Consider the following 27,819-nt stretch of genomic DNA (forward strand, 5'->3'; position numbering starts at 1 on the left):
AACTGAAAGTCTTTTTTATCTGAATCTCTCCACTATCAATCCATCTATCCATCCATCCATCCATCCACATCCCAAACCCTTTCCCTCCCCCACACCCCCCTCACCCCCTCACCTTTGCCCCTTACCCCATCAAATCTTTCTGATTTTACTTGCAGTCAGTCCATCAGTAGTAGTAATACATGACTTTCTCTTGTGTCTTGTTTTCATCAATGAAGAAGTTGTTGTTGTTGTTGTTGTTGTTGTTACAGCAATTATTAGTACTGCTAGAGCTAATCAGTCGCTTAACATCTTCAAGATCATAGTCTAATGAGCATTCTCCATAGTACCCACTTGGCTTCTCAGTCCATTGGTTAACATTTGCACCTCCATTATTGGTGCCATAATCTAACATGAACTTGTGATTATCTTCATACCCAGTAGAGGCACCAAAACCCTGAAAACTCATGTCTTCTTGCTTGATCTCTCTGCCATAGCTGATCTGGCTACAGCTACCATCAGAAGAACTGCAGCTTGGTTCACTCCCAAACATGAGAAAATTTTCTTTCACCGGATAATACTGCATGTGACTCACCAAACTCTGTGGGGTGTGAATAAGAGAAGAATTGGTAGCAAAATTAGTAGTGTTGCTGTTGTTCAAAAGATCAGATTGAACTGATGACATGGGTTCAAAGGCTGTGAAAGATCTGTTTGGGGTACCGCAATAAGAAGTACTGCAGTCTTTGTACAGTGATGATAAGGATTGAGATGAAACAGGTGGAGTGTGATGAGAAGAGGGGAATGGAGGTGGTTTTCTCTGGGATTGAGCGGTCATGGCCATGAGCTTCTTCTTAAGCTTGGTGTTCCAGTAGTTCTTGATATCATTGTCTGTCCTTCCTGGTAACTGAGCAGCTATTATTGACCATCTGCAAATTACATGTTAGAAAAGAAAACGTTCCACAAGAAGCAAAATCCGTAATCTTTGTTAACAGTTGTAAGTAGGTGATGGTGTTGAATCTAAACTTGGCATGCATGCAGAAGAATTATCCCAAAATAGCAGATTCTTGATGTAAACAAGTTTCTGAAATTTACTCTTTTTTTATACAAACAGCTTAAAAATCAATTTCTTTGTTTTCTTTGTCACCCTTTTAGGTAGATTTCATTAATATTCCTTCATCAAGGCAACTGATAATTTTGGTAAAAAGGAAAAGATTGATACCCTTACAAATTTGGATATTTTTTCCTTTGAAATCACGAGCCAATAGGAGAGAGAGAGAGAAGAAGAAGAAGAAGAAGAAGAAACCCTCAAATATGGAAAGTAGCTAGGAGTACCTGCTTCCAATGCTAGCAAACAGGCTGCAGATAATCCTATCTTCCTCATCAGTGAATTCACCATGTTTAATGTTAGGCCTGAGGTAGTTTAGCCATCTCAATCTGCAGCTCTTCCCACATCTTTTCAGACCTGATTCAAAGACAACAACAAATTAGCTATGAAAAGTATACTACATAGATAGATAGATAGATAGATAAAGAGAGAGAGAGGCATCTTTGTTTCTGATTATCTTTTACCAGCTTTCTGTGGGAGAGCGATCCAATTTCCACCAGTTCCATATTTCTCTATGTACTCCTTAAGCTTTGAGTCTTCTTCAGGAGACCATGGCCCTTTCTTCACATTTGCCTTGTCACAGCAAGGAGCCCTCCCCATCTCGCTCTTTCTTTCTCTCTCTCTCTCTCTCTCTCTCTCTCTCCCTCTCCAGCAGAAGTCTTGTGATCCCTTAGATATCTGCTGACCGCTTTAAGAACCCAAAGGTCTCCCTTTCTAATAAACTTTGGTGGGGGGATAAATGTGGTGCCTGCACCCTTTTTATTAAGAAAAAAAAAACTATTTTCACTTAATTTATTCAGAGTTACATTAAGTCAAACTGATAGACAAGTTATATCAGTTTCTAACTCCTATGCTCAATTAGCTAAGCTAATAGAACTTTCCATCTCAACAAAATACTTTTGGTGCCTTTGCGTAAAAACCCTTTGCTTTTTATTTGTCTTCCTTCTTTCGAAGGTATCCAAAGTCCATGCTAAGTAGAAATATGCAAAATGGCTATATCCCATGAAGTAATTAGAACTACAGAAACACATGACCTAGCTAGATTTTGAGACAATTTTTCCAAACCCCAGACCATTTCTCCAGGTAGACAATCATTAATTACTATAACTAACTAACTGGCCTCAACTTCATTGATGGTAAACGTTTGGTTACCAAAAATTAAACAATGAAGACTATGCAGGCTATTCGATCAATCTTTCTATGACTAGATATTCATTAATTATTAGTAGTAGTAACCTTTGACCACATGCTCGATGTATACAGAAACATCAGTATCCCTTGAAATCAGACCAGCTGATAAAAGAATCAAAGCTAATCCATATGTATGTATGTATGTGAGCATCTCACGAAAGGACAAAAATGCACACTGTGTGTTAGAGTTTCAGATACCATTTGAATTTACTTGCCGAGTTAATGATAAATATTGGAACACATTGAAACTAGAAAGGGCGCCCATTTGTTAGATTCTTTGTCCTCAATTTCACCTGATCAGGTGTTTTCCGACTGACTCATCAAAGCTACCTTTTGAGCTGTTGACGCATCATATATATATATAGCTATAGGGCCACAGTGTAGAAAGTGAAAACAGTAGGCAAGCAATTGTTGCAGATTTTGTTTCTGGAACATTGTAACATTTCCGAACTAGGGAGCCCTCGTTTTGTTGCTATGTGACGCAAGGGAAGAGAGGACCTGAGGGACCCCTGAGGAATGAGCCTAAACCATGGGACATGTCTAGGTCGTAAAAAACACACTACAACTTTGTTTGCCTTGGTCGTGCTGTAATTAGACTTTCCCCTGGGGTTGTAATATGCATTCCAAAAAGAGAAATGTTTACTCATTTATGGTGAACATTGCACTTACACATTTAGGGCATGTGTATGACAGATAAAACACAGATGCTTGCATTGAGGGTTATTCCTCGTCTAGTCTATTGCCCAATACAGGTGTTTGTCTGACTTTCTCTTTTCATGAAAAATAAAATTTTAAAGAAGAGAAGAAGATTAACCCATGATAAAAGATTCGTCGACGAAATTGTTTGTCTCTCTGAATAAATGCTTGAGAGACAAGTTAAGACGGATGACTAATTGAAACCCATGATCATGAAAACTAAAGGAAAGCTTACTATACCTAGAAGAATAACCATGGGTGATGAGACTTATGAGTCATAAAAAAGATCCAATTACTTCAAATTAGAAAATCATTGAAGTGAAATCTTTTTAAGCAACTTGATCACATAATTATGAAAAGAATTGCCTCATTGGGGAAGAAGGAAGCTATAAATTATTGCCATAAAAGGGAAGTATTAATTTGTTTCAAGTAAGTAAATGTGGGGCACAGGGGAGACATGACAGTATGTATTAAACAAAGCATATAACATAGCAAAAAGGTGGAAAAAACTTCCACGGCTCTTTGCTTCTGCTTTCTTCAATATTACTCAAAATATATATTAGTAATAAGCAGAAATTTCCTCCCAAGCACTGCTTGGTTTGAATTTGACTCCTTATTAGTAAGCACAAAGCAATTTACCCCCATATAATTTGGTCCATCAAAAAAAAAAATTAAAGAAAACCCCAACAACCATGTGATCCATGGCAAAGAAAATTAAACATGAACAAAACAAAATTTAATTTAGGAAAGAGGAGAATGATCTTATGCATTGAAAAGCTAGATACCTTAAATATCCGTAAATTGATTTGATAGACAAATTTCTTAATTCACGGGTTAGCAAAAATATATAAGAGTATTCAGTGATAAGGAGCTTTACACTACGTTGTAATGCTCGTTCTAATAGGCGAAATTCTCTTTCATTGTCTTATCAGTTTGTATTTCTCTTTGATATAATAGATTTAAAAATTCCTATTAATGAACTATTCTATGCCTTTAAAAAAAAAAGATTTTGATAGTTAAGAGACTAGGTTAATTAGAGCTATAAATACAACATTTTGAAGCTACACATATATTAATTTTGTAATTAATTACTAGAAGAAGGATTCTAAGTTTTGAACAAAAAAATATTTTCTTAGTAAGCTTGATTGTGTCACTGGGGACGTATGTTTTCATGCAATTTTTATATGGATAATATACTCGGCAAGATATTAATTAATGAATAAAAGCGAATTATACATATAATAATCTTGTACTAGCTAGTATTATTTTTTAAAATTTTTGACAGCACATCATGCTATACATTTATAAATATATATATACAAACACACCTTCCCTGATATAGAAATTAGCATGTCGTCCTACTATAACTGGCTTTGTAATTAATTAATTTGTTTGTTGCAGTGAGATGTGACCAAGGAACTTGGAGAAAGTAGATCAAGATTGGCTCCCAACAAATTCAAATTACTTTAATTTGTTTAATATAATTAATTGATTCATACATTGCATACCATAGATAGGGACAGTACTCCTTTGGTTTGGAATTACAAGCTAATTAATTTCATCTCATGTCAAATCAATGGCAATTCGTACTATCAGTGAATTAAATGTTGTTTACATATGGATGTAATGAAACAAGACATGTACATGCCATGCACATGACACTTCATGTGTGTTTGTCCTTTCAATTACATTTGCAAGCATACATTGGCAGCTGTTTTAAGAGAAATGAAAGATATGGGAGCAGAGATGTGCTGGCTTGAATGTTCCTCTTCTTATGCCTCTGCCTGTTACCTAGAGTGCAAGCAAGCTCATTACACCAAATTCTACCTCAATTTTCAATGTGAAAGTGTTGTGTATTGTTAGGTGTTAACCCTTCTCGTTGACCTCTAACCCATAAAGCCAATTGTCTTTTTTCTTTTTTTGGGATTAAGGTCAGATTTACCATTATACCATGAGTTAATGTCAAATTTTGTCAATATCCTATCAATTTTGTTGATTCTTGGACTTAAAGTGACGAAATTGATTACTTTTATTAACAGAATATCTTGTATAATATTTAATTTTCATTACTTTTTATCAAAAATCAAAAAAATTAAATAGATATCAAAAAAATTCAATCAAATATGCTCATAAAATTGATCAATATTATATTTGATCATAATATAATAGCACATTTCACCTTAATTCCCTTTTTTTTTTAAATATACTTTCAATAAAGAGTTCCTTTTCTTTTTTAAAACAAAAAAAAAATCCTTAAGTACATAACTTTCTAAATAAGGATTAAAAGGGATATCCTCCACCCAAACTCTTTTTCCCTCTTCTCCTCCTTTAGACTCTTTTAACCTTATATATAACATGACTAATATGAGTCAAAGAATGCATTAATTTTGATTGTTTAATTAATAATCTTGTTTTATTATGTTTGCTTTCTACTTTAGTCTTTTTGTCAGTATACATACTTAATTATTGCCTTCACATGTAACTATACAGTTATAAACCACCGACATATGGTTTATGTTTGTTTGTATGCATAAGTATATATACCATGCATGCAGACCAAGCATATGATTGCAAAAACACCTAAATCCAAATCTTATTTGTAAAAGGATACTTAATCATTAAACCCAAATCTTATTAATATATACTTATACGTTATCACTTAATCGTAAAATATGATCATATTAAATTTTTTTAATGAATATTTATATTTTAGGGTTTTTAACAAAATGTTAACGATTGGTTCACTAATAGTATATGAAATTTATAAACCGATGACAGATTAATTGAGATTTTAATTGATTAAACAAAAGGGCTTCTCTAGAAAATGAATCTTTGTAGCTCTGTCTTTTCTTTCTCAACGGAATCTTTAGAGGGTTTTGGTTCTAAAAGATTTCACTGTCAAGATAACAAAACAGATGGTTAATTTAATCAAATCAATCCATGATTGGATATAATAAAAAACAGCATTAAAAATTAAGAAAATAAAAAAAAAAACAAGTGTCATCATCTGCATTGACTCTTGGACAAGAAAGAGAGATCACTTTCTTTTTTCTTCTACCCTTTCTCAACGGTTGGCAAACTAAGCTAGAAAATTTTGCATGCTGTACCCGCTTCATTATTATTATAATCCTAAATTATAATTTGAAATATTATATATTATATTATGAACTAATTAATAAGACTTTCGTTTATTTTCATCTTTTGCACCTCTGCCCCTAATTTTCTAAATGCATCTCCAAGTTTGACATTTTTATATATTTGCACATTTGAATTTGAGGTTATTGGACATAGATAAAAAAATTAAAATTAAAACTATAATGTATTTGTTTTATACCAACTTGCACATTTAATTTTATATATCTAGTCTTGAATAGAAGATGAGCAAGATTTTCGTAACGGTTTCATGAAAAATTGACTTAGATAACGCTTTGCGTTCTTCAAACTAGTAATTATTATAATCAACAAACGAGAAAAACATAGTAATATGATGATACTTTAAGTTATAATCAATGAATGGGAGAAATGGAGTTACGGTGATATTTTAAGCATTTGATTATTAAACTTAATTTTTTAAAGAATAATTATGAGATCACCAAAATTTTATGAAAAAATTAAAAATTTGTCCCTCGATAAACATTAAAAAGCTAAAAAAAAAAGGAAGAAAACTTACTCAGTCTCCTTTGTCCAATACTTAGACACATAACAGTAACTAAATTATAAGACATTGAAGGATTGAAATCCATGAGAACAAGATCAAATAGTCCTAATTGAGAAAATTGAAGAAGAGTTGAGGGAGCAAAGGGAAAATTATGATAAATAGAGGGTCTTCAACCAAAATAAGAAAAAAGAATGGAAACTTGAGAACACCCACCCATGAGGCAAAAGTCAAACAGAAGTCCTCTCACTCAAGGCTTCAAATGAAAAAATTACAAAAAAAAAAAAAAGAAAACTGGGATTCTGAGTGGACAAAAGACAAAATCACTTTTCTCACTAGCTGTCTCCAATGACGTAACATGTTGCGTACGCCATGTTACAACCCCAAAAAAACATAAATAAATAGTTGTTAATTAAAATTAAATATAAGAATTTTTATTTTAAATATAATCAGTTTCAAGATTCGTGCTTGTTATTGCTCGAAACGTGTCCGTTTCTGCCTCGACCTTCGTGTACCCTTTTTTTTACCTTCGGTCTCTTTCCGTGGTCCCCACGTGCGGGTGGTTTCACTCGCGCGTGGTTAAGGGTCAGTTTTATCCCTTTCTCCTCCCAAAATCAGACGTGGCGAATTAATAAAGCGAGTAATACCTGTTTTCGTACTCGGCTGAGGACTTACGTGGCGGGTTTTGTTGGCTGAGAGGTGGCTCAGATCAGACGGTAAACTATCAATCAATCAATCAACCAACTCGTGCAATTGCACGCTTTAATTAAATCATTTCCTTTCCCTCTTTTTTATCCATTTTACAGAAAAAATAAAAAATATTCAAATTTTATTTTAATTAATTAATTTATTTTTTAGACATGAGACTTTGATTCCTGTCATGTCTCCCATCCTTACAAGATCTATGCATTTGATCTGGTTGGTAAGAAAATTTGGTTTAAAAATTATATCAATTTCTTGCAAAATATATTTGGATTTGAGCTAGAGAAGTAAGTCCTAGTAGTAGGCATGCAGACACTTTTTTTTGGTAAGTAATTATCAAAAATAAAAATAACTTTATAAAAAAACCAAAAATATTTTTAATATAAAAAATAAAAAAATTTAGAAAAACAAATTTATAATTAAGTAAATAAAAGTATTATATAGTCGAAAAAAATTTCATTTTAAGACATCTCGAAACGGAAAGATGAATAAAGGAAAAAAAATCGATATTTTGATAGTAATTATTAGTTACCAATAAATTCATAAAAAAATTTCACTTAAATTTTTTTCAAAAAAGAAAATAAAATTTTCACTTAATTAAAAAAAAAAAAGAGTATCAACAAGATAAAAAGAAAGTTAATAATGGCATATACTACTACTTATGGTATATTCCCTCTCAACCAACCAATCAAAAAGGAAAATAAAAGGAATATTCTGTTTCCTCAAATAAAGATAGTACTTGTAATTTCGATTGGTAGTTTAGTACTATTTGACGTTAAAATTCTTTTATTCCACGAAAAATTGATAAAATTATGTTTAATTTAATAAATTTCTACTAAGTAATTTTGACTTTGGGTTGTGCCCTCTTTGCCTTGCCAAGCCTAGAACTAAAGCTGTCAATATAGGCTAATCTGGTTCAAGTTCTTGTAGATTAAAAAAATATGAGTTGAGTCGAGTCAGTCCATTTTTGATATAGGTCATTAAAACCTCAATTCAGGCCACCTTTTGCTAGCTCATGGATTGAGTTGAGCCAGTTTAATTTTTTAAAAAAATTTATTTTTATAATTTTACTTAAAAAAATTTTTGTTAATAAAATAATTTTATAATTTAATTCATAAATTAAAATTATTAATTTGATAAGTAAAAATTAAATATATTAAAATATATAAAATAAATAATATTATTAGTAATTAAATTATTAATTTTATATAATTAAATATATAAATTTATAAATTAATTAAAATTACTAATTTTTTTGTCATAGGGTTGGCCTGCTCCAATCCACCCCAACCCTCTGATTTGGTGAGCTGACCTATTTAAGCTCGATTGTAATATGAACTTAAATTTTTAAACCCAGCTCACCATATATTTTATAAAAAATAAACCAATCAAATGAATCAGGTCCATTTTAACAGGTATACTTACAACTAACCTCATGGTGGGCTTTGGTTCGTGTGGTTAACTACGTTTGGATAGATATAAGCCCAATCCTTAGCCCAAAGCTTCTGGCCAGAGGCCTTTAGCCCATTACAATGTGGAATGTCCATGACCATGTTTAGAGATGGCAACGGAATGTATGTGAATAAGTATTTAACAAAATTTAATCCGTTAAATTAAGATTAGGGTATTTTATAAATGGGTTTGGATGGAGTTATATTCTAAGGTCCTTATTCATAAGTGTAATTGTATAAATGGGTTTGGATAGAGTACGAGTAATGATTTTAGAGGGTTCGTTATTTGAATTTGATTATAAATAATAAAATTTTAATATATATTTTTAAAAATTTTTATATTATATTTTAATAGATGTATTATTTATAATTAAAAAATTATTTGAATATAAAATAAAAAAATAAAAATTATTTTTTATTACTAAAATTAAATTTTATAATCGAATTTAGATATGATTATCTCATAATTAACTAGTAACTTATTTATTACTATTCCTATCTTATTTGGTTGCTCTTTTCCTTTCTTCCAAGTTCATCCTTTGCCAATTCGTAAAGCGTCTTACATTTTGATGATAAGCTCGAATCGACTTCTTGTTTTGGTGAACATATGCGTTATAATGAAAGCCATTCCTCCTTTCTCCATGACAATGGCCCGAGCTGGCAGTAGCAGCCGCCCGTGGGTAGCTATCTCGAAAGCAAAGGAAATGCGATGTTTAAGCTCGAAGGCAATCTTAGCTTAAAAGCATGGCGACGCTCCCAACATCCAATTGCATCAAAATTCTAAATCCTCGTTGCCAAGCCTTTGATTAGAACTTGGAAAATGTTGCAGCAAACTCCATTTTTACAGTTCTAGCCTCGCTGGAAAGATTTATCGTTAAAACTATTCGAATATGGAAGGTATTAATACGTACATTTGATCTAATAAATTTTGACTTGACCGGTTCATTTTATCCAAGAAATACAGTCATAGTCTCATACCATACCATGCCAAGCATTTCCCTGCACGTGGCCCCGTGTAATTGTCAGCAACAACCCCTGGTTTCTTTCTTTGGTCAAATCTCGAAAGGAAGGCTCGGCAATCTTGAAAGGAGGATGAAGCACAGCATTGAATCCTGGGAACTGAAGAGTATCAATGCGAAGAACAGAAAGTCGTTCTCGCAGATTTAACACTTTCGGTTTTGAAACTGAAACATCCACTTTTCAGCCTTCATCTTACTCCTCTCCTTCCTGCCTTTCACCATGAACACAGACAGCAGCAACAGCAAGGACAATAACATCAGAAACATCAACAGGCGAACTCAAGCCTTAAATTCTACAAATCCCATTTCGCTACGCGCTTTGACAATCCTGATCATCTTGTTTTTCACCTTCATTCCCCATACCGCCCTCAAAACGCCACCCCCTTTGCCCATTTTACCCCTCCCTTCTGCTCCTCAGCTCCAATGGCAACTCTCTTCGATGGCGCTCTTTCTCCACTTTGGACCCAACACCTTCACTGACTCGGAGTGGGGCACAGGGCATGCCAGCCCGTCTGTATTCAACCCTACCCGACTAAATGCTTCCCAGTGGGTGCATGTAGCCGAGGAAGCTGGGTTTTCCAGGGTGATCCTTACAGCAAAGCACCATGATGGCTTCTGCTTGTGGCCAAGTGAATACACGGATTATTCTGTGAAGGCGAGTCCTTGGAGAAATGGGAAGGGCGATGTTGTTGCTGAGCTGGCTATGGCTGCTAAGGAAGCTGGGGTAGCTTTGGGGCTTTATTTGTCTCCATGGGATAGGCATGAGAATTGCTATGGGAAGACTGTGGAGTACAATGAATTCTATATGGGGCAGATGGCTGAGTTGTTGTCTAGGTAAGTGATTGTTTTGTTTGGTTTTTTAAGTTTTCTCTTGATCTTGTTTCTAATGTTTGGTATGTTTTTCTCATTTTTGTGCTTGTTGATATTGTTCATTTTCTCAATTTAGTACTTAGGTAATCTTTATTCTCTACATTGGCCTTGTCTTACTTTCTTTCGTGCTTAATCCTCTCTACATTTAAGGAAATTGTGCTCTGAATTGTTCATTGATTTATGTTCATCTGAACTAGTCGTTTGCTTATGGGACTTAAAAGTTTTATAACTATTGCATTACATTCTACTTCTACATAGCTGATTGTAAGATTAAATTTCAACTAAATTGAAGCTTGGTTTTTCTTTGAAATTTCAAGGTTTCTTTTTGGTTAATTTCTGCCAATTCAAGTAATTTTGGTATTTAGAGACTCCTATATTCATAGTGATTTTGTTCCATTTTGGGTTTTTCTGAGTTGAGAATTGAGGAGTGAAATTTCTCTTTTCAAATTTAAGCAGGTGTGGAGATATCAAGGAAGTATGGTTGGATGGAGCAAAAGGGGAGGGGGAAAAAGATATGGAGTATTATTTTGATGCTTGGTTTAGTCTTATTCGTCAGCTCCAACCAGGGGCTGTTATCTTCTCTGATGCTGGTCCTGACACCAGGTGGATTGGCGATGAGGCTGGCGTTGCTGGTTCTAGTTGTTGGTCTCTTTTCAATCGAAGCAATGCAGAAATTGGTGGAACTGATCCTCAGTAAGCATATTTTCTTGTCTCACCTGTTTGAAGTGATAATTTAGATTTATGTCCAGCTGAAGATGATTTGTATGCTTACAACCATCTGCTACCTGGTGCTTACGCCATCCTAATTCCCTCGGATGCCATGAAGTCATGCTCCTGCTTGGTGCTTGCTTCAAATCATTAACAAGCCAGTTTCCCTTTTTTGTTCTTTTCATTCTTTTTGGAGTCAAACTATCAGAGTGTCATGAAATTATGTTTGATTAACAGATACTCTCAAGGAGGAGACCCTCATGGTCATGACTGGGTACCTGCGGAGTGTGATGTCTCAATCAGGCCTGGTTGGTTTTGGCATGCATCTGAAGTTCCAAAGTCAGCATTGAAGCTTCTTGACATATACTACAGGTCAGCTGGTCGAAATTGTCTTTTGCTGCTAAATGTGCCTCCAAATTCATCAGGTCTTATTTCGGATGAAGATATTCAAGTGCTCCAAGAATTCAAGGAGCTTCGGAGGTCCATATTCTCAGATAATTTGGCCAAGACTGCTATCCTAAATGCCAGCAGTATACGTGGAGGCAATGATAATTCTCAATTCAGCCCCTATAATGTACTTGAAGAAGGTATTTACACCTATTGGGCTCCTGAAGAGGATCAATCTGATTGGGTCTTATATTTAAACCTTCAAGAATCAGTATCATTCAATGTCTTGCAAGTTCAAGAGCCAATTCACATGGGACAACGTATCATCGAGTTCAATCTTGAGATCCTGAATGGAGGTGGATGGAAGAAAGTGATTAGTGGCACCACAGTGGGATATAAGAGGTTGCTGCAATTTCCAACAGTTAAATCTCAGTACCTGAAGTTTGTTATCAGCGAGTCTCGGGCAGATCCTCTTATTTCATTTCTGGGGATCCATATGGACCGATTCTCCATTCTCAACCACGCATTTGATACAACCTCACAAGCACACGTCAATGGTAGTCAAGTCCTTCAGCAAGTTGCATACAATCATAACCAAACTGCCACCATATAGTCTATGTAATTTCAAGCTACCACTTTTGTGCAGAGAAGTGTTTAAAACTATAAGCATTTTTTTGTTTCATACAATCATCCCTCCCGATGGTTTAATATGGCCATGTTGTGCTAGTTAGTGTCATGAAAAAGAGGCAATGTTCCAATTATGTTCTATTTTGTTACAGTTGATTGAGGATGTTACTAACTATCTAACAAAAAAAAAATGTTACTGTGGATGCCTTCCTCTTCACCCCCAAGTCTGTCAATGAAGGTCACCCCAGATAAGTAACCAAGTCTCAGTTCAGGTTTACAGCTACCAGAAATGAGATAGGAATTTAGTAGCCAAAGTTGAGGGTAGCATAGGAAATGGAAGGGCATAAAAATACTTCATTTACTTGGCTTTTCTTTTTCTAATTAAAAATATTTTTATGTCAAATTACAAGAAACCCCCAAAGATAAATATTGAGAGGGAGGGGAGAGTCAAACTGTCAAAGAAGGAAGTTAAAAAGGGTGGAGGGGGTGCTTGAAATACGCAGGGTGAGAAAGCAGAAACCCAGAAGGAAAGAGAGAGAAAGGATGGATATTGATAAACCAACAACAGTGATATGCACAGTGCTAGCAATGGATCAATCCAGCTTTTGTTACAAAGCCTGCTCAAATTGTGAAACGCCAATGCCTGACAGCCCTTCCCATACGTTTTGCAACACCTGCGAAGGTCGCCGCTGCCCCTTCAAGCGTCTCTTTCGCCTTCTTGTATGTTCCCCCGTAACCCCCCTCATCTCTTTCTTTTTTCTTGGCTTTTCATTAACTGGGTCATCTCAACTGTAGGCCCTTTTTTTTCTTTCTTTCGTTTTAGTTGGATTTTAAAGGTTCTATCTTTTGTTGATTACTGCTAAGTGTTTCTTTTGCTCTGTTTTTGTTTTTTGTTTTTGGGTGTTTTGGCAGTTCTCAATAGCAACAGACACAAAGGTTTTAAACGTGGTGTGCTTTGATAGGGCTGCTAAGGTCATCTTTGGTTGTTCTGCTCAGCAATTCTTTGACTTTGCGACCCTTCACCCTTATGCTGGTATCTGTTTTGCTTTTAGCAATGTTTATGTGAATTTGCAATGTGGAGCTGGTTGAGAATAAGGATGTAGACCATAAGCCTATGATTGCTTACAACTGATAGTTTTATGGTTTCATTGATTGTCCCCATATTTTCTTGGCAATCAATTTTATGTGCGAAGGAACTGTTTTGATTGAAAGATGGCTAGGTGATTCTTCAAGTGAGCAAGCTTAAACCTTTAAGACTTCCTAATTTATGAGTGATTTTGTTTTGGCTCGTAAAGAACCAAGTATAGGGTAAAGGAGTATGCTTCAGAATTGTTCATTTTGTTAGACTGTTTACTGTTACAAGCCCTCGATTCGGCTTGTTGGCTTGGTGTGCTTGGGGTCAGAGCACTCGAGCCACATGCCCCAGGCTTGACTCCATTTACAATTACTTTCAGAGCTCATTTCATCTTGGAATTTTTTATTCAAAACCACACTTCTCATGATGGGAAGTGGGAACTTGCTTGCCAATTTATGTTCTAAGGTTTTGGCTTGTTTGATGTTTAAACAGCTAAAAATGCTAGTAATGCTTTGGTGGGAGAAATGTTCAGAATCACTTTGAGCAAGCCTAAAAGGGGTAATGCAGAGCATCTGCGAATGACATCAGTTGTTCCTTTGAGGTCTGGTTTTCAGCCAGTGATTGAGACCTTGAAAGATCTATATCGAGTAATATATGGAGCTGAGGGTTCAGGGGGCTTCATGTAATGTTAGAAAGCTGATTGGGAGATGTTTTTTTGGTCTCTATTGAGAATGGTGGGGTTATTCTTTTGTCCAGGATAGAGGGAGCTTGAGTCTTTTGAAGGAGTTTTGGAGAGATATACCAGGCTGAGTGTAGAATTTCACTGGTATATAAACCAAATCTTCATGTTCTCTTGTCATTTTTGTATCTTGTTCAGAAGGAGGAGAAAATGTTATTCCCTCCGGTTGATGAAATTTGCATTGCTCTTAAAAAAAAAAAAAAAGGCCGCTTAGTATTCTTTGTTCAGCACAAAGCTTCAGTGATGTTCTAGACTAGGTTGAGCTAAGGTATTTTGTAAGATTGTTTAATGCGACCATTTGGTGCTTGTGTAGCTTTTGGTTATGGTAATTCTATCAATTTCTGAGAAACGTTGTACTAGAATATTGGGATTTGGAGCTCATTATGAGGTTATTAGAGTGAATAACTTTTCTATCTTGCTTCTTGCTTAATTAAGATGTTTGTCAGTAATAGCAAGCACAATGGTAGGAAAGGAAAGAAAAGAACTGGATCCGTTAGATTAGTCACTGTACTCTCATTTTCTTGGATAATGGCCAATGCTACACAAGAGTGGACTGTTTGGACCAATGAAATGTTTGGAAAATCACAATTGAATTTACAAATGCATTTGTGCCTAAAATCCAGATTGATTGTGTAATTTGGGAGAGACACTCTCAACTGTCAGCTGTCTCGTATGAGGCTAGCTTCCCCTGCATCCAGTTCTGCAGCATCTGTAATGAAGCTTTTGGTTGATCCATTGGAACCATATGACCAGCGTCACGAACCTGCATTTTTGGTTTTTGTTTTTGGGTTTTCCCAGGTTGCAAATGCAAACAGTGAAGGTCATCATCACTTCAAAACTTAAATTATTAGAAAAAGAAATATGAAGGAGGCATGTAGACCTTGAGGAAAGTGAGAGGACCATGGCTTTTCAGTTGTCCTGCTTCTGCACCATCAACTACAAACGGAACGGTGGGAGCTGCCCCAAACTCTTTCTGGCCGGACCATGTCATAGCATGAACCCAATTCGAATTTCCTACCCCAAGTGATTAAAGACATTAGTTTAGCAGGTCACACAATCAATTATTTTCTTCAAAAAGGGCTCTAGCTTGAAGCAAAGAGTCTCACCAAGCCAGTTGCAGATAAGATCGTACTCCCCAGCATATATAAGCACCTTGATGCCATCCTCAAGAAGAGCAGGAATCCCAACTTCAAGATTCTTCATCCAGTCCATGATCATTGCATCATATACTACGCTGCTGCAAGACACAAAGTCCATCTCTCCGACCCCCAGTGCATCCCTGACTGATGTCAGATTCAGGAATGTCTCCATGTCTGAGAAGTCGTAGCACAGGTCTCCTTCGCAATTCTTTCTGATGTCATAGTACTGTAAACCAAAGATATGAGAACTGTAATTTCTTCTTTGGTGTATTTAAACAAGGAGATGTTGTGGTATCTTACTTACATTTACATTACCAGCGATACTCAGGATCTGATTAAAGAGATTGTTGCAGATGGAGAAAGACATCACACAAGCATTTCCACCACTAGAGCCTAACATGGGTTCAACATGAAAACCAAATTCCAAAAGAAAAAAACATAGATATATGATTTTAATCTTTCAGAGATATCAGCAATGAAGAATTACCACATCTTTTGATTGCCTGGACACATGTTGGAACCAGCTTCTTAATTCTGACATATTCAGATTGTGTGATTAAACTTGTGTTCAAAGCATAATCTGGGTACGCTTGGTACTGTATTTCAGGATTTGTTAGCCCGTTACCGATGGCAAAACCCTGTTCAACCATTCAAAACTTAATCTAAATCCAGAACATCAAAATAAAAGGCCTGTATTCAAATGGTATATAGAAGAAGTGAAAGGGTATATATACCTTCAGGTTAACATGAATTCCCTCTTTTGCTTTGTTTCCCTGGTGAACTCGGGCAGCAAAAGCAGGTATGTAATGCCCAGCATAAGATTCTCCGGTTATATAAAAGTCATTCTTAACATACTGAGGATGCTCCTTGAAGAATGCCTAAAAAGTACAGAAGACAGTTTACAGTTAACTGAATTCTGAGAATTGTTTTATTCTGATAAATCCTGAACTGTTTTCAGAACATAAATAAGAAAGAGACAGACCTGCAAGAAGTCATACAAATCGTTGCTGACACCATTTTCATCATGACGAATGTCATCATCATCTGAAGTATAACTGAAACCAGTTCCGGTGGGCTGATCTACATACAGAATGTTTGATGTCTGCAAAGGAACAATGCAACGTGGATTCATAGGAGTATCATAGAAGCGTATCAGAGGAAAGTTTTGGAACTCTTATCAGATACCTTGTCCCAGCCATAGTCATTCCATAAAAGCGACAAGTTTTTAGCAATATGGAAAGGACCATTCTCATAAAACAATGCCAATTCACTGCTGCAGCCAGGACCTCCAGTCAACCAAATCACTACAGGATCATTTTTGCTGTTCCTTGATTCGAAGAAAAAGTAAAACATCCTGCCACGTTAAGAGGAGAGAAAGAATCCGTAATCAGTTAATGAGAAACAAAGAGGGAACTTTTAGCATACAATGATAGAACAGAGGCGAAATCTGAATGGAAATTAAACAGGGTATGTGCGTCAATTTCTCATTAGCAACCAGTTCTAATAGTGCCATGATTTTCCAACTTGTACATGTTTGCAATAGCCAGAAATATAGTTTTCCATTGCAGGACTTGTAATTTATATTTACATACATATGATGTTGATCCAAGGAGAGAGAATTTGTTACATATGATTTAGAACTCATGGCTTACCTTGCAGCTTTAGCATGTGCAAGTTTATAGTACCCAGCATGGTGACCAAACTCCTGAATAGAAGGCCCAGGAGCACCAAGGACAGGGAAACTGAATTGCTTTTCAACAATCTTCGAAGTCTCAACAGCAAGGTCATCGAAACCAGCATTCACACCACCTTGTGGGGACAAGTTGAGTCCCCTTATGAGCTTTTCTGCCTGTTGCTTTGCCAGACTAGAAGTTGGAGACAAGTGAACTTGGTGTTTCCTCAAGGAATCAGCTTTGGCTGGGAATGATGAAGCAAAGAGCAGAAAAAGAGAAAGTAAAAGGATATTCTGGTAGAAATTTGAGGCCATTTTTGTCTGGGAGGTTATCTTGGGAGATGAAAAATGCAGGTCTTGTCTGGTTTATATAGAGTTTGATCAAACCCCACCTGGAGACACAGTCCATATACAAAGAAAAAAGATACTTAACAGTCACCATCATGTTCTTTTTCTCTCTCCTGGCTATTCGTATGAAACCTCTTACTTTTTATCAGTGATTTGCTTTTCTACTCTTTCCTCCACCTTTCCATTATTTTGCATGCTTGAATCTTAATTAATCTTCACACACAGGTGGATATATTTTGACTTTATTAGCAGTACTATCAATGTTGTCAAGAAAATGAAGGGAGACCATGGTTTTAGTCCTACAAAAATATTTTTAGCACAAGAATCTGGCAAATATTAATATAAGGCTATGATTATGAATAATGGTATGAAATTATTGATAAGCAAAGATTGTTTTGTTGACCCAATCATATATATAAATGATTTAGATAAACAGTAACTTAATAATTTGCATTAATATTTTCTCATTAACAAGCAAAGGTAACTATACTAACTCAATAATGCCCTTTAACCTCCTCACACCCTCACTAACCCCACTCTTTCTCCAACTTCTCGAGGAATGTGTGTGTCCGCACGTGTATTTTCTAAATTAAAAAAAAATTGACTCAGAATTATAAAATTCAAAGATTTTTATTTACATCCTAACAATGGTAAGTTTTTTTTAATAGGAATTAAGCTACATTTAGTTTGGGGAAGTCTCTTGGCCTAGTTTTAAAGATTGCCACATTTATTTAAATGTTTCCCTGCATTTAGTTTCATGAATTTGATAAAAGTGAGTTGAATTTAAGATATATATAATCATTCCAAATTTAATTTAAAATTACTTGGATAACTCTTAAAATTATTTAGATGCATCGAATTTTTTTAAAAATTATCATGAATCTTAAGTAGTGATAATCCTTCAAAATCATTCTCTAACAATGAAATAGATAACTACATCGAACAAATGTTAATTAATTTTCATTCATCGAATATAACCCACAAATCGAATTCAAGTTCATTTCCTCAAAAATTTAATTATCCCAACAAATCATCAAAAAATCAATCTTTTACCTCTCTATAGTTTAAACAGATCAGATTTTTCCATTAACCTTCTGATTTTTGTAGCATTGAAATTCATGTCCCCATGATCATTGATCATGCTTGTCTCTATCATGTTATTCAAATGTTTATCTAAAACTTGTAGAAAAGATCACTACCCATCATAATTTATTGTTTCATTAAGCAAAAGGTCGTAGTTCATCTTTAGATATAGGCATGACTTGCCTTGTCGTTTAAGGTTTGCCACTTTTGCTTTTCATCTATGTTTGTCCTTCACCATGACATAATTTGGTTATTTGATTTGTCTTTTAGGAAACTAAAATCCCAAAAATGTAGTAATCATGTTTGTTTGAACTGAATAATGGGAGTTTGTGTACAAGGTTCCTGTTCCCTTCTTTATCCGAAATTCTTGTTTCAGGAACCTAACATGTCTATGCCTATCCTTTCCATCTTGTTCTTCAATTGTTTTTCTAGGAAATTGGCCTTTTAAGACAAGGTTAGAACGACAGTGTTTGCGTACAAGACATCAAAACCAAATAGAAGAAGGACAAAGCATTTGACTTCACTCAAACGTTTGAAGAATAAAACGGAAGGAACATGGGGACCCATTTATTCCCCTAACAAGAATGTGATTGATGGCTCCAATACCAGTAAGACGCCTTTTGCTTTGTACTCTCTTCTTTTTGGGATGGATTCTATATTCCATGATCTCTAATATGGTGGTACAACATTTATCAAGAATCTTAATTACCATCTTTGGCTTGTAAAAGGGTGGGAAAAAGAAATCTTCATCACGCATCTTTCCCATAATTTTTCTTGCAAATTAGATAAGAAAAAACGTGTAATGGAGGCCATGAAACCTAAAGACTTGTTATATATACGTGTCTGTGCACGTGTGTGATATTTGTAAAAAACATGCAGTTTTATGATGGACTTGGGATTTGTTGTTAAGAGATTCTTTCTTGTCCGCAAACTTTTGTTATGCCGTATGATCACATTGTTGTTGGACGACTGGTTCACACCAGAAACATGTAGGAAGCTGATGGTTATGCAGAGAACAACAGGTCTTGCTATTCTTCTTGCAACCCTGGATTGATTCTTTGGCAGAGGATTGCCAGAAACATCATTAAATTTCAAACAACCCTCAATGGAAAGGGAATAACCTCTGTTGATAACTTTCTTTTTCAATTTGACGAATTTCCTGAAATGGTGTTTTCGTGTATGTTGAATATCAGAGGCTATTTCTATAGATTTTGCTCAAGCTGATGTTGATCCTGACCCTGTTCAACAAGAAAGAAGTTCTCATCAATCACATGTTCCATATCAGCTACTTTCCTCAGCTGCATCACCTGACCTTTTCAATCCATAGTAGAAAGATATACTTCACGATGGACTGTAGATAAATCTAATGCATCAAGCATGAACACATGATGATTTGACAATTATTACACTTGATTTTCAAAGAAAAAGAATGATATTCTTTGGCCTCTGGCAAGAAGATAAACTTGGTCCTAGGAAACTTGCTCGAGCTTCATCATTTGGTCAGATGTTCACCTTACAGGTCTGCAAGGTGGGGATGGGCAGAAAGAAGCATGCTGGGTGATAAGCAATTCAAGAGAGGAAAACAGGGCTGATCTTTGCAAAATACTACAGAATGCTGCTCGTGTTCACGATGAATGGGGTACCTTATAATCGAAAAGTACAAAATGCACAACCATGATCATTGTCCGAATAGAAGAATTTGATCAGCTTTTACTGTTGCTCTAGCCACAATACTAACAAATAATTACTTAACAGATATACAACAGATTATAAATTAAAATGGTTTATTCTTGCTCAGTAGAGAGCATAAAGAGTTTCAACACATCAATTCTCCTAGATGTAATACAGATCTTGCCCACAGGAATAACTAAATAGCAATTGTAGGCATTACACGATATTAGCTACAATGTGCCGATTTACAGATATCCTGTTTGTAATATAGTACACAGAAGGCTGCAATCTCTATTAAGCAATCCAACTCAGAGGCAACAAACTAGTCAGCATGATTACCATTTCTCTATTAAGCAAGGAGAATAGGAAAAGACTGAAAGCTTGACTTATGACCGAACTTTTGCAAGTCGAGCCCTTATTTCTTCTAGTTCTTCCTCATCATCAACTCCCTCAGCTATAGCTTCTTCCTGTAAGCATAAAAAGGAAAAACCTTTCAGGTTAGCACCTAGTCAAGATTAGGCAGAAGAACATTAAAAAACATTTGTATCAAACATGCCTCCTGTGGTGTTGTCTGAGCAGGCTGCTTCATCTTCTCCTTCCTTACTGCTTCTGGAAGCTGTGCAGCAGTCTCACCAGCAATAGATGTCAAGACCTTGTCAACTTCTTCTTCTGTCTCCTCTTCTATATCTTCCGAATCCAGTGCGTTGTCAAGAGCATCATCAACAAACTCCTCAATTACCCCTGCCTACAATTTAATGCGGAAAATAAACTATCTGATGAGTACATTGACCATCTCTTTTTAGATAGCAGGCATAATTTATGCATCATGTCTAAGAGATAGTTGGCTGACCACTAGTCCCAAAAGTTTAACCTATCACGAAATGGTCTAACTTTTATATATTTACGTTCAAGTAATGGGAACCACATGCAACCAACAAGGCTAGAGTGGAGAATAAAAGCTCATGTGGACACATAACTTGTAGTTCAGGTTGACAAGTTAGAATTTCAGATATCATTCTCAAATAAAAAATATACAGCCAAAAAAGGTGTTCTGATCAACTGGAAGGTCATCATTTATCCATATTTGCCTTGGTACTTAAGATATAAATAAATAGCAAAGACACCTTAGTCATCTCTTTGCTGAACTCTTGCATTGTGACAGCCACTTCCGGAGCCTTCATGAGGTTATTTACAAGCTTCATAACCTCAGCACTCTTGGACAAATGCCCAACTGTAAGGGCAATTGCTGCAATGTTTCAGAAAAATTCAACCAAATTAATTGATGAACAAAAGCGGTAATAATTCCATTGCTTACAATGATAAAGTGCATATAGGCAAAACAGAAACATAAACTTAGATATGTGAAACATCATACCTACACTTTCCCCAAGGTGCATTGATATTGAATTCATTTGTGCCTTATTTTCATATAGGCGATTGACCGTTCTCCTGGATCTCACAATTTCTTTGGCAAGTGCCTGAAATAGACAAAAGAAATGAAAATAAAAGAAAAAAAATGATTAATTCAACTTTTCAATCAACAATATAATAAGAACTAGATCCAAGAGCCTACTTCTACTCTACAATGCCTTTGACCTTTAATGTATTGAATAATACTTGATAAATTTATGCAGTAATTTCTTGACTTAAACAAGTGAGTGTGACACATTCATGTACTTGTTTATATTTCAGAGATTGAAATGACTTTAGTTCATTGCCAGCATATTTAATGCAGTGAGATATGTAATCAATTTATCATCTTCAAACATTTCCTCTTGAATGCTAGCAACCAAATTAACTTGAAAGTTCATAATCATGTCTGACATTTAAACAAATTTAATTTAAAAAAAAAAAAGGAAAGAAATGAAGTACCTTAGCAGAAACCATGTCATTTCTCTTGGCAGCTTCTCTAATAGCTTTCTGTACATTTCTCTCTTCTCGCTGAATATCTGAACTAACAATTCAATACCCAATTCAACAATTACAAAAACTAAATCCAACCCATCAATCCAAATCCCCAAACCCACCATCTACAAATCCAACAAAATCATAGAACAAAAAGAAAAAAGAAAGAAAAAGGAACTTGCCTCTGATTTGGCGCTCGATGTTACGGCATTCCTGGCGAAGCCTACGCTGCCAATCTCTTAATTGCTGTTGTGGATTCGGTTTTGGCTTAATAATATTCATCACCTTCTCCATTGTTTCTTTCCTTCCGAATTTCTTCTTCGATCTTTTAGATTGATTGATGATATTCCATGACCAGGAAAGACCGTTAAGCGGTCAATTTATTTTCTTTTGTTCTTCTAAGATTTATTTATTTTTTATTTTTTATTACTAATGTACTATTGGGCCCCTTCTATATTTGGGCTCAAATTGTCCAAATTTGAGCTCAAAGATATGGACTAAGAATTCAGAATCCAGATAGCTCTGTTTAATGCTAATTGATACATATTTTTTTTAATTAAAAAAAGGAGATTCGAATTTTATTTTTTTTAAGTAAGAGAATTATATATTAATTAATAAATTAAATATTCAGATGCTTGCTAATTGATATTTAACGTTGGAGATGGAGTTTTAATTGGATTAAAAGATTGATGTTATGTTTTTTTTTTTTTGGTCAATTGGATTAAAACATGAAAATGTAACCTTTAAAGAACCCAAGGTACTTATAGTTGTTATCTGGTAAAGTTATTAGTTTTAGTTATTTTACAATTATTGTTGAATATCTAATTTCATCTTCTTCTATGCCTATGTGAAAGTTACAGAGTTTATTCCCAATAGAATGCTTCTCAAAAAGATACAAATTGGTTATGAGGAAGACCTTCAATTGACAAAAGAAGGACAATTTGTGATAAGGTAAATATTTAGAGCAATTTATCAATTCTATGTAATATATTTTATGCACATGGAATTTGTGTGAAATGTTTGTTTTAATATATTTATAGTTTTTTAATTGAAAGGGGATTATTCTCATATTGATTTCTGATATAAGGAATGAAGTAATTCATCGAAATATATCAAAAAATCATATTCTTGTGAATGAAGAAGATTGACATTCAATTAACTGCTGCACCTCGTTATGCTTACACTTCGGAATTGATAAGAATGACCAAATTGATTCAGTGGTTGTGATCGTGTGCATCAAATCGCTACAGATCTACTCCATTTGATGTCTTACCTTAAAAGTGTGGATTTCTTCTGGTAAGTTGTGGCAAACTTTTTTTGTATTATTTGGATACTAAAGTGAAAAGAAAAGAGGAGCTTTTAAGGTGGATAAATATAACAAAAGAGAGTATGCAAAGGGAAGATAAGACAACACACTTGAAGTGTATGATACTAACTTTGGATTTTGTATAATTGTCCCAGATTTGTTTACTCACATTTATGACTACGAAACAAGTGATGATCTTGCTAATTTTTTAACATGTTTTATATAAATTTTCCATGGAAGAGAGCATCGCAAAGTATAGTGGAAATATGAATATAAATGGGGATAGGTTCCATGTTTTCAGCTTCAAAGCTGAATTTCCATAGGTCAGTTTCTAAAAGTCATGATCCCTTATTTGTTTGACTTAGAGAGACAAGCTTATCAAAATTGAATATTAAAATAATATTCATTGAAAATAATAAGCATTTTCTCATAATTGGTTGAAAACTTTTTCTTTTATTTTTTATATATGGTTGGACATTTCACATGCCTATCTTTGAATTCTAAAGATAATGCATAACTTTCACGGGCAATATGTTTGAATAATCGACATATACTCAAATAATTAAACGTATTCAAAGCAAAATAAAAGTTACAACATTACGGTTTTATAATTTGTAACTCAAAGTTTTAACAGTAATTTTCTATTTCACTTTTTTTTTATCAAATTAGGGTTCTGCCTTCTAGCATTCGATCATCCATTTGTATAAATAATGAGTATATATGTAAAAGTTCAAATTAAATAATGAACTAGACGCAGCTAGCGTAAGTAGGGGTCAAGACATTGTCTTGATTTGATTCGCATCCCGTCGTATCAGTCAAGACTTGTGAAGTCATGAAATCTTGATAAAAGATAGCATGAAAGCAATGTTTTTGGTGGCCAAAATCAAGCCCAAATTCGACCTAATCCTAGCTAGTTAAAAATTATAGTAATTTTTCATGCTTCAAACTCCAAATAAACTGTAACTAAAAGTTCTTGCTTTATTCGGCTTGGGGATTACATATGTCTTCTTTATCTTGTTTATCTGTATAGTTTATCATTCGATTTATATATTATCAATGAATCAAATATAATCTCGTATATATGTATTGTAAGATGATCGATTGCTAGTAGAGATCAATGTATACTCTTTAATGTCAGTATTAAAAAAAAAACCTTAAAGTCAGCTTTAAAATAAATTGAAATTGAAAGATAAAGGATTCAATATGAGAAATCAAGAGTAACAACTATATTAATTCCAAAACACGCATGAAAGCTGACGAAAGATAAGAAGATGTAAGTTAGAAATATTTTTTTTATATATTTAGGGGAAAGAGGAAAATTGTTTTTAAATTTGAAAGAAAAGGGATTCAAATTTTATTTTTATAAAAAAAATTATGTACCAATTAATGAATTAATTACTTGACAAAGTTAGAATTTTATACGGTATTAAGTTAAAATTTTAGGATAAGGAAAGATTACATCTTAACACGTGATGAAAGAAACTGCAATGGAAGGTGAAGCAATGTAATTTTGTAAGAACATCAAGACACATTCGTTGAATTCTCATGTTGTTTAATTCATTCTGTAAATATCAGTAAAACCCTTTGTCCATTTTAAAGCTTCAAAGCACCTGAAAGCAATTTCGGGCCTCTTCCATTGATCAATCTTCTTCAGGACAAAGATTTAAATGCTCTGACACAAGTAGCAGGTACGTTACTTTCATTGTCAGCCAACGATTAGACAGACCAGGAAAGCTGTTACCAGGTTTTGTTTGGAATACGTTAACTTAATGTCTGAAAGATTATCGTAAAAGGTGAGAGATTAGAAAATGATGATCAGTTCGAATCTAACAATACCCAATTACCTGGTTGGCTTTTCCAGACCAGAATTGTTTAATTTGATCACTTAAAACCCAACCCCACAAGAACTGTTCCTTCATCATTTATGCCATTGGTTTTAGTTTTATCCACATTTTCCTTTGTTTTATCTTTCTGGCCATAACTCCTGACATTAAAAGGTTGGAACCGATTTGGTTTTAATGCTAAACTCGCAAAAGTGCCTGGAATTCTTCAACATGCGTAAAATTTCAATGTCTAGAGGGTTTGGATTTGATTAAAGCTTCTGGGTATTGTCGACGGTGATCGAAGAGGTCCCATGCATTCATTCACGTAGGCCACAACCGGCCAAGCGCTCAGAACAGGACTGCTTTGTCAACTTCAGAGGCATAAAATTTTTCAGCCCGATGTCTCGACGTTATTCTCTTCATAATTTTGCGTCCCATATTCAATAAATTTCTTATATTAATATCATAAAATTAAATACATAATGTAAAATTATGAAAAAGATCTTACACGAGAATGATAATTTAAGTCAAGTATTCTCCGACAATGAAATACGTGTCAAGAAAAGGCGTTTGAAAATTATTAGACACCAAATTAATGATTAAAATTGATATCTACCAATCGAAACAGTTAGTAAAGTTAGTAAAGCTATTGGAATTTGCAGGGTGTAACTATCATTTTGATTATGAATGATGTAACAGACCTAAGAAAAATTATTGATTCCTGGAAAATTTGTGTGTTAGACTGTTGTTTTTAGCTATCTACTTCTCTTTACCCCACTCACCTTTTTATCGTCACAAAAGTTTTAATGATGTGACATGGATAAAATGAGCCCTGCCGTTCAACTTCTCTGAAAGAGGAGTGTCAGCAACATATTTCAAATCGAGCCCTGGATTTCATGCCATATGATCTGATTGAATACAGGAACCACTCAACCACCAGGTTTTCCCCGGATGCTGTTACTTTTTCTCCTTAAGGCCAGGAGACAGTTTTTAAGTAGGTAACTTTAACATTGTTTCCAAGTGCTTTAACTGATAAATCATTGCAACCAAGTTGAGTTTGGTTGATGTTCTCTGATTATATCTTTTGTTCATGCTTCCAAGCAACCATGGCATACTTTTTCCCGTCCAAGCGGCAATCAACCCATCTTTTCGGGTTACATCCCCCAGATAAAGAGCTTTGATTATCTATTTCAGGATATTGTTTTAATTTCTTAATTATTAATCCCTTTTGTCAAACTTGAAACTGCCGTTTTACAGGGTAGGTTATGTCTAATAAAGTATAGCAGAGAGAACAATGAAAATAAGATTGATTATTGGCTAGAATGCAGAGAGAACAGGTAGCCTGGAGAAGTTGGTACCTACTGATTAGAGCAAGTATGGAAAAACCTGGAATATTTTATTAACTCAATAATGCCTATTCACTCACAGGTAGTTCACCAAGTTTGAAATTCTCACAAGTTACATCCAAATTTTGACAACTACTTTGCCCCCCTCTGTCCCCTGAAAATCCCGCTTGTATGAGAGAAAAGAAAAATGTCAGAGGAGTTCCTCAGCAACCCCAAACTCAAGCACTCAACTAGTGAATCTAAAGATTCATCATCAAACAAGTAAGAAAACCCATGCACGAGGCTTCTTTCAAAAGAACTATTTTCCTGATGATTTGCAAGCTAGTGTCGGCAAGGCTAACTATTGCAATGACTTTTTTGATCAACGAGGTGTGTGTGATAGAAAGTAAAGAGGTGCCCCAAGTCAATCGTCTTGCCAATGGAAAACGTTGATCCCAAGATGAAAGAATTAGCCAACGAAGACTAGGGTGGGAATACGAAAGGCTTCGAGAGAAGAAAGGAGTTGGATCAAAACATAGCCAACCTTTGCACTGAAATGTTTGACTATTTATCAAGCTGCAAAGCAGATATTCAATATTCCCACATGCGCTGTCTTTTGATCTGTGATCCTGTTGAATCTTTTAGGATGAGTTCAATCTAAAATCATTTAGCAATAAGTGAAGAGACTCTGATCATATTTATAACTTACAAGCATCCTGAAGTAAAAGAGAAAGCTTGGTGTATCAGGTTGCTCTTCCTTGTAGACCATCAAAGCTCTGTCATGTCCAGCCTCATAGCAACATGAATATATAATAATGAGTCAGAATTTTAATTAAACTTAGCTTTATCTGGTCCTCACTGCCCCCTGATTATTTTTTAGTCAACTTTTGTTGGATTAAAAACTACGATTTGCATGTACATATTGTTTGACAAAACTGATTACAAAATGTAAGCAGCTTGGTAGAAGCAACTTGTAGGTATATAGTTTAAAACTTGGAGATTTTTTATTCTATAATCTTATATTTGAGTATCAAGAAAAAAATATCGAAATATATTTATGAGATAAGAGAAAATTACTTCTATTGTATCCTCCAAAACTCAATAAATTAAATTTGAATTGGTAAAGTTAATAGAAGAGACAAGGTTGGCAATGATCACAGTACAAATTTCCCACAACATAGCTTTTCCAATGAAAGTCAAAAGCATTTTTACTTTTATAGTTTGTCCAAGAATTCATTGATCATATTGCATCAGCTTCCGAGGTTTACTAAACTGTATCAAATCAAAACCGATCTGGCCCATGAAACTTCCCATTAATTCCTCTTCCTTTGCAGTTTCTTTCCTTT

General features: G+C 34.7%; 5 protein-coding genes across 6 annotated transcripts; 2 read left to right on the forward strand and 3 right to left on the reverse strand.

Annotated features, from left to right (window-relative positions):
* LOC18590840 (uncharacterized) lies at positions 1-1,803 on the reverse strand. Its single transcript, XM_018126732.2, has 3 exons — positions 1,546-1,803; positions 1,309-1,438; positions 1-902 (listed from the first exon to the last, which is right to left on the reverse strand). The coding sequence occupies exons 1-3, from the start codon at positions 1,679-1,681 to the stop codon at positions 164-166; spliced, it is 1,005 nt and encodes a 334-aa protein (XP_017982221.2). The 5' UTR covers positions 1,682-1,803; the 3' UTR covers positions 1-163.
* Positions 1,804-9,749: 7,946 nt separating this feature from the next.
* FUC1 (alpha-L-fucosidase 1) lies at positions 9,750-12,521 on the forward strand. Of its 2 annotated transcripts, none has more exons than XM_088809776.1 (3): positions 9,750-10,629; positions 11,119-11,358; positions 11,611-12,521. In XM_088809776.1, exons 1-3 carry the CDS (start codon positions 10,016-10,018, stop codon positions 12,371-12,373), a joined length of 1,617 nt encoding a protein of 538 aa, XP_088665902.1. In that variant the 5' UTR covers positions 9,750-10,015; the 3' UTR covers positions 12,374-12,521. The 2 variants fall into 2 exon arrangements, with proteins under 2 accessions (XP_088665902.1, XP_017981957.2); XM_018126468.2 differs by having other exon boundaries at positions 9,755-10,629; positions 11,122-11,358.
* Positions 12,522-12,661: 140 nt separating this feature from the next.
* Positions 12,662-14,614, forward strand: LOC108663466 (replication factor-A carboxy-terminal domain protein). The gene is made up of 3 exons (XM_018127683.2): positions 12,662-13,107; positions 13,300-13,420; positions 13,955-14,614. Exons 1-3 carry the CDS (start codon positions 12,931-12,933, stop codon positions 14,146-14,148), a joined length of 492 nt encoding a protein of 163 aa, XP_017983172.1. The 5' UTR covers positions 12,662-12,930; the 3' UTR covers positions 14,149-14,614.
* Positions 14,615-14,694: 80 nt separating this feature from the next.
* On the reverse strand, positions 14,695-17,365 carry LOC18590956 (serine carboxypeptidase-like). Its single transcript, XM_018127682.2, is given in 10 exon segments — positions 14,695-14,937; positions 14,940-14,964; positions 15,082-15,215; positions 15,308-15,566; positions 15,645-15,733; positions 15,828-15,978; positions 16,075-16,218; positions 16,323-16,442; positions 16,526-16,694; positions 16,993-17,365. Coding segments are annotated over 10 exon segments (1,503 nt in total). The 5' UTR covers positions 17,328-17,365; the 3' UTR covers positions 14,695-14,860.
* A 2,845-nt stretch (positions 17,366-20,210) lies between these two features.
* LOC18590957 (vacuolar protein sorting-associated protein 24 homolog 1) lies at positions 20,211-22,404 on the reverse strand. Its single transcript, XM_007016800.3, has 6 exons — positions 22,202-22,404; positions 21,987-22,063; positions 21,490-21,592; positions 21,239-21,360; positions 20,671-20,859; positions 20,211-20,581 (listed from the first exon to the last, which is right to left on the reverse strand). Exons 1-6 carry the CDS (start codon positions 22,311-22,313, stop codon positions 20,501-20,503), a joined length of 684 nt encoding a protein of 227 aa, XP_007016862.2. The 5' UTR covers positions 22,314-22,404; the 3' UTR covers positions 20,211-20,500.
* Positions 22,405-27,819: the final 5,415 nt, after the last annotated feature.

This window comes from Theobroma cacao, chromosome 9 (assembly GCF_053813885.1).
Source record: "Theobroma cacao isolate CCN51 chromosome 9, ASM5381388v1, whole genome shotgun sequence".
In the NCBI taxonomy this organism is placed as follows: Eukaryota; Viridiplantae; Streptophyta; class Magnoliopsida; order Malvales; family Malvaceae; genus Theobroma; species Theobroma cacao.

Coding starts and splice junctions, on each gene's coding strand:
- LOC18590840 (XM_018126732.2), bottom strand. CDS start 1,681: ATGGGGAGGGCTCCTTGCTGTGACAAGGCAAATGTGAAGAAAGGGCCA. Junction 1,439..1,545: donor CGCTCTCCCACAGAAAGCTG/GTAAAAGATAAT, acceptor TCTTTGAATCAG/GTCTGAAAAGATGTGGGAAG. Junction 903..1,308: donor TTTGCTAGCATTGGAAGCAG/GTACTCCTAGCT, acceptor TGTAATTTGCAG/ATGGTCAATAATAGCTGCTC.
- FUC1 (XM_088809776.1), top strand. CDS start 10,016: ATGAACACAGACAGCAGCAACAGCAAGGACAATAACATCAGAAACATC. Junction 10,630..11,118: donor ATGGCTGAGTTGTTGTCTAG/GTAAGTGATTGT, acceptor TTCAAATTTAAG/CAGGTGTGGAGATATCAAGG. Junction 11,359..11,610: donor ATTGGTGGAACTGATCCTCA/GTAAGCATATTT, acceptor TTTGATTAACAG/ATACTCTCAAGGAGGAGACC.
- LOC108663466 (XM_018127683.2), top strand. CDS start 12,931: ATGGATATTGATAAACCAACAACAGTGATATGCACAGTGCTAGCAATG. Junction 13,108..13,299: donor AGCGTCTCTTTCGCCTTCTT/GTATGTTCCCCC, acceptor GTGTTTTGGCAG/TTCTCAATAGCAACAGACAC. Junction 13,421..13,954: donor GACCCTTCACCCTTATGCTG/GTATCTGTTTTG, acceptor ATGTTTAAACAG/CTAAAAATGCTAGTAATGCT.
- LOC18590957 (XM_007016800.3), bottom strand. CDS start 22,313: ATGGAGAAGGTGATGAATATTATTAAGCCAAAACCGAATCCACAACAG. Junction 22,064..22,201: donor CATCGAGCGCCAAATCAGAG/GCAAGTTCCTTT, acceptor TTGTTAGTTCAG/ATATTCAGCGAGAAGAGAGA. Junction 21,361..21,489: donor GCACCTTGGGGAAAGTGTAG/GTATGATGTTTC, acceptor GAAACATTGCAG/CAATTGCCCTTACAGTTGGG.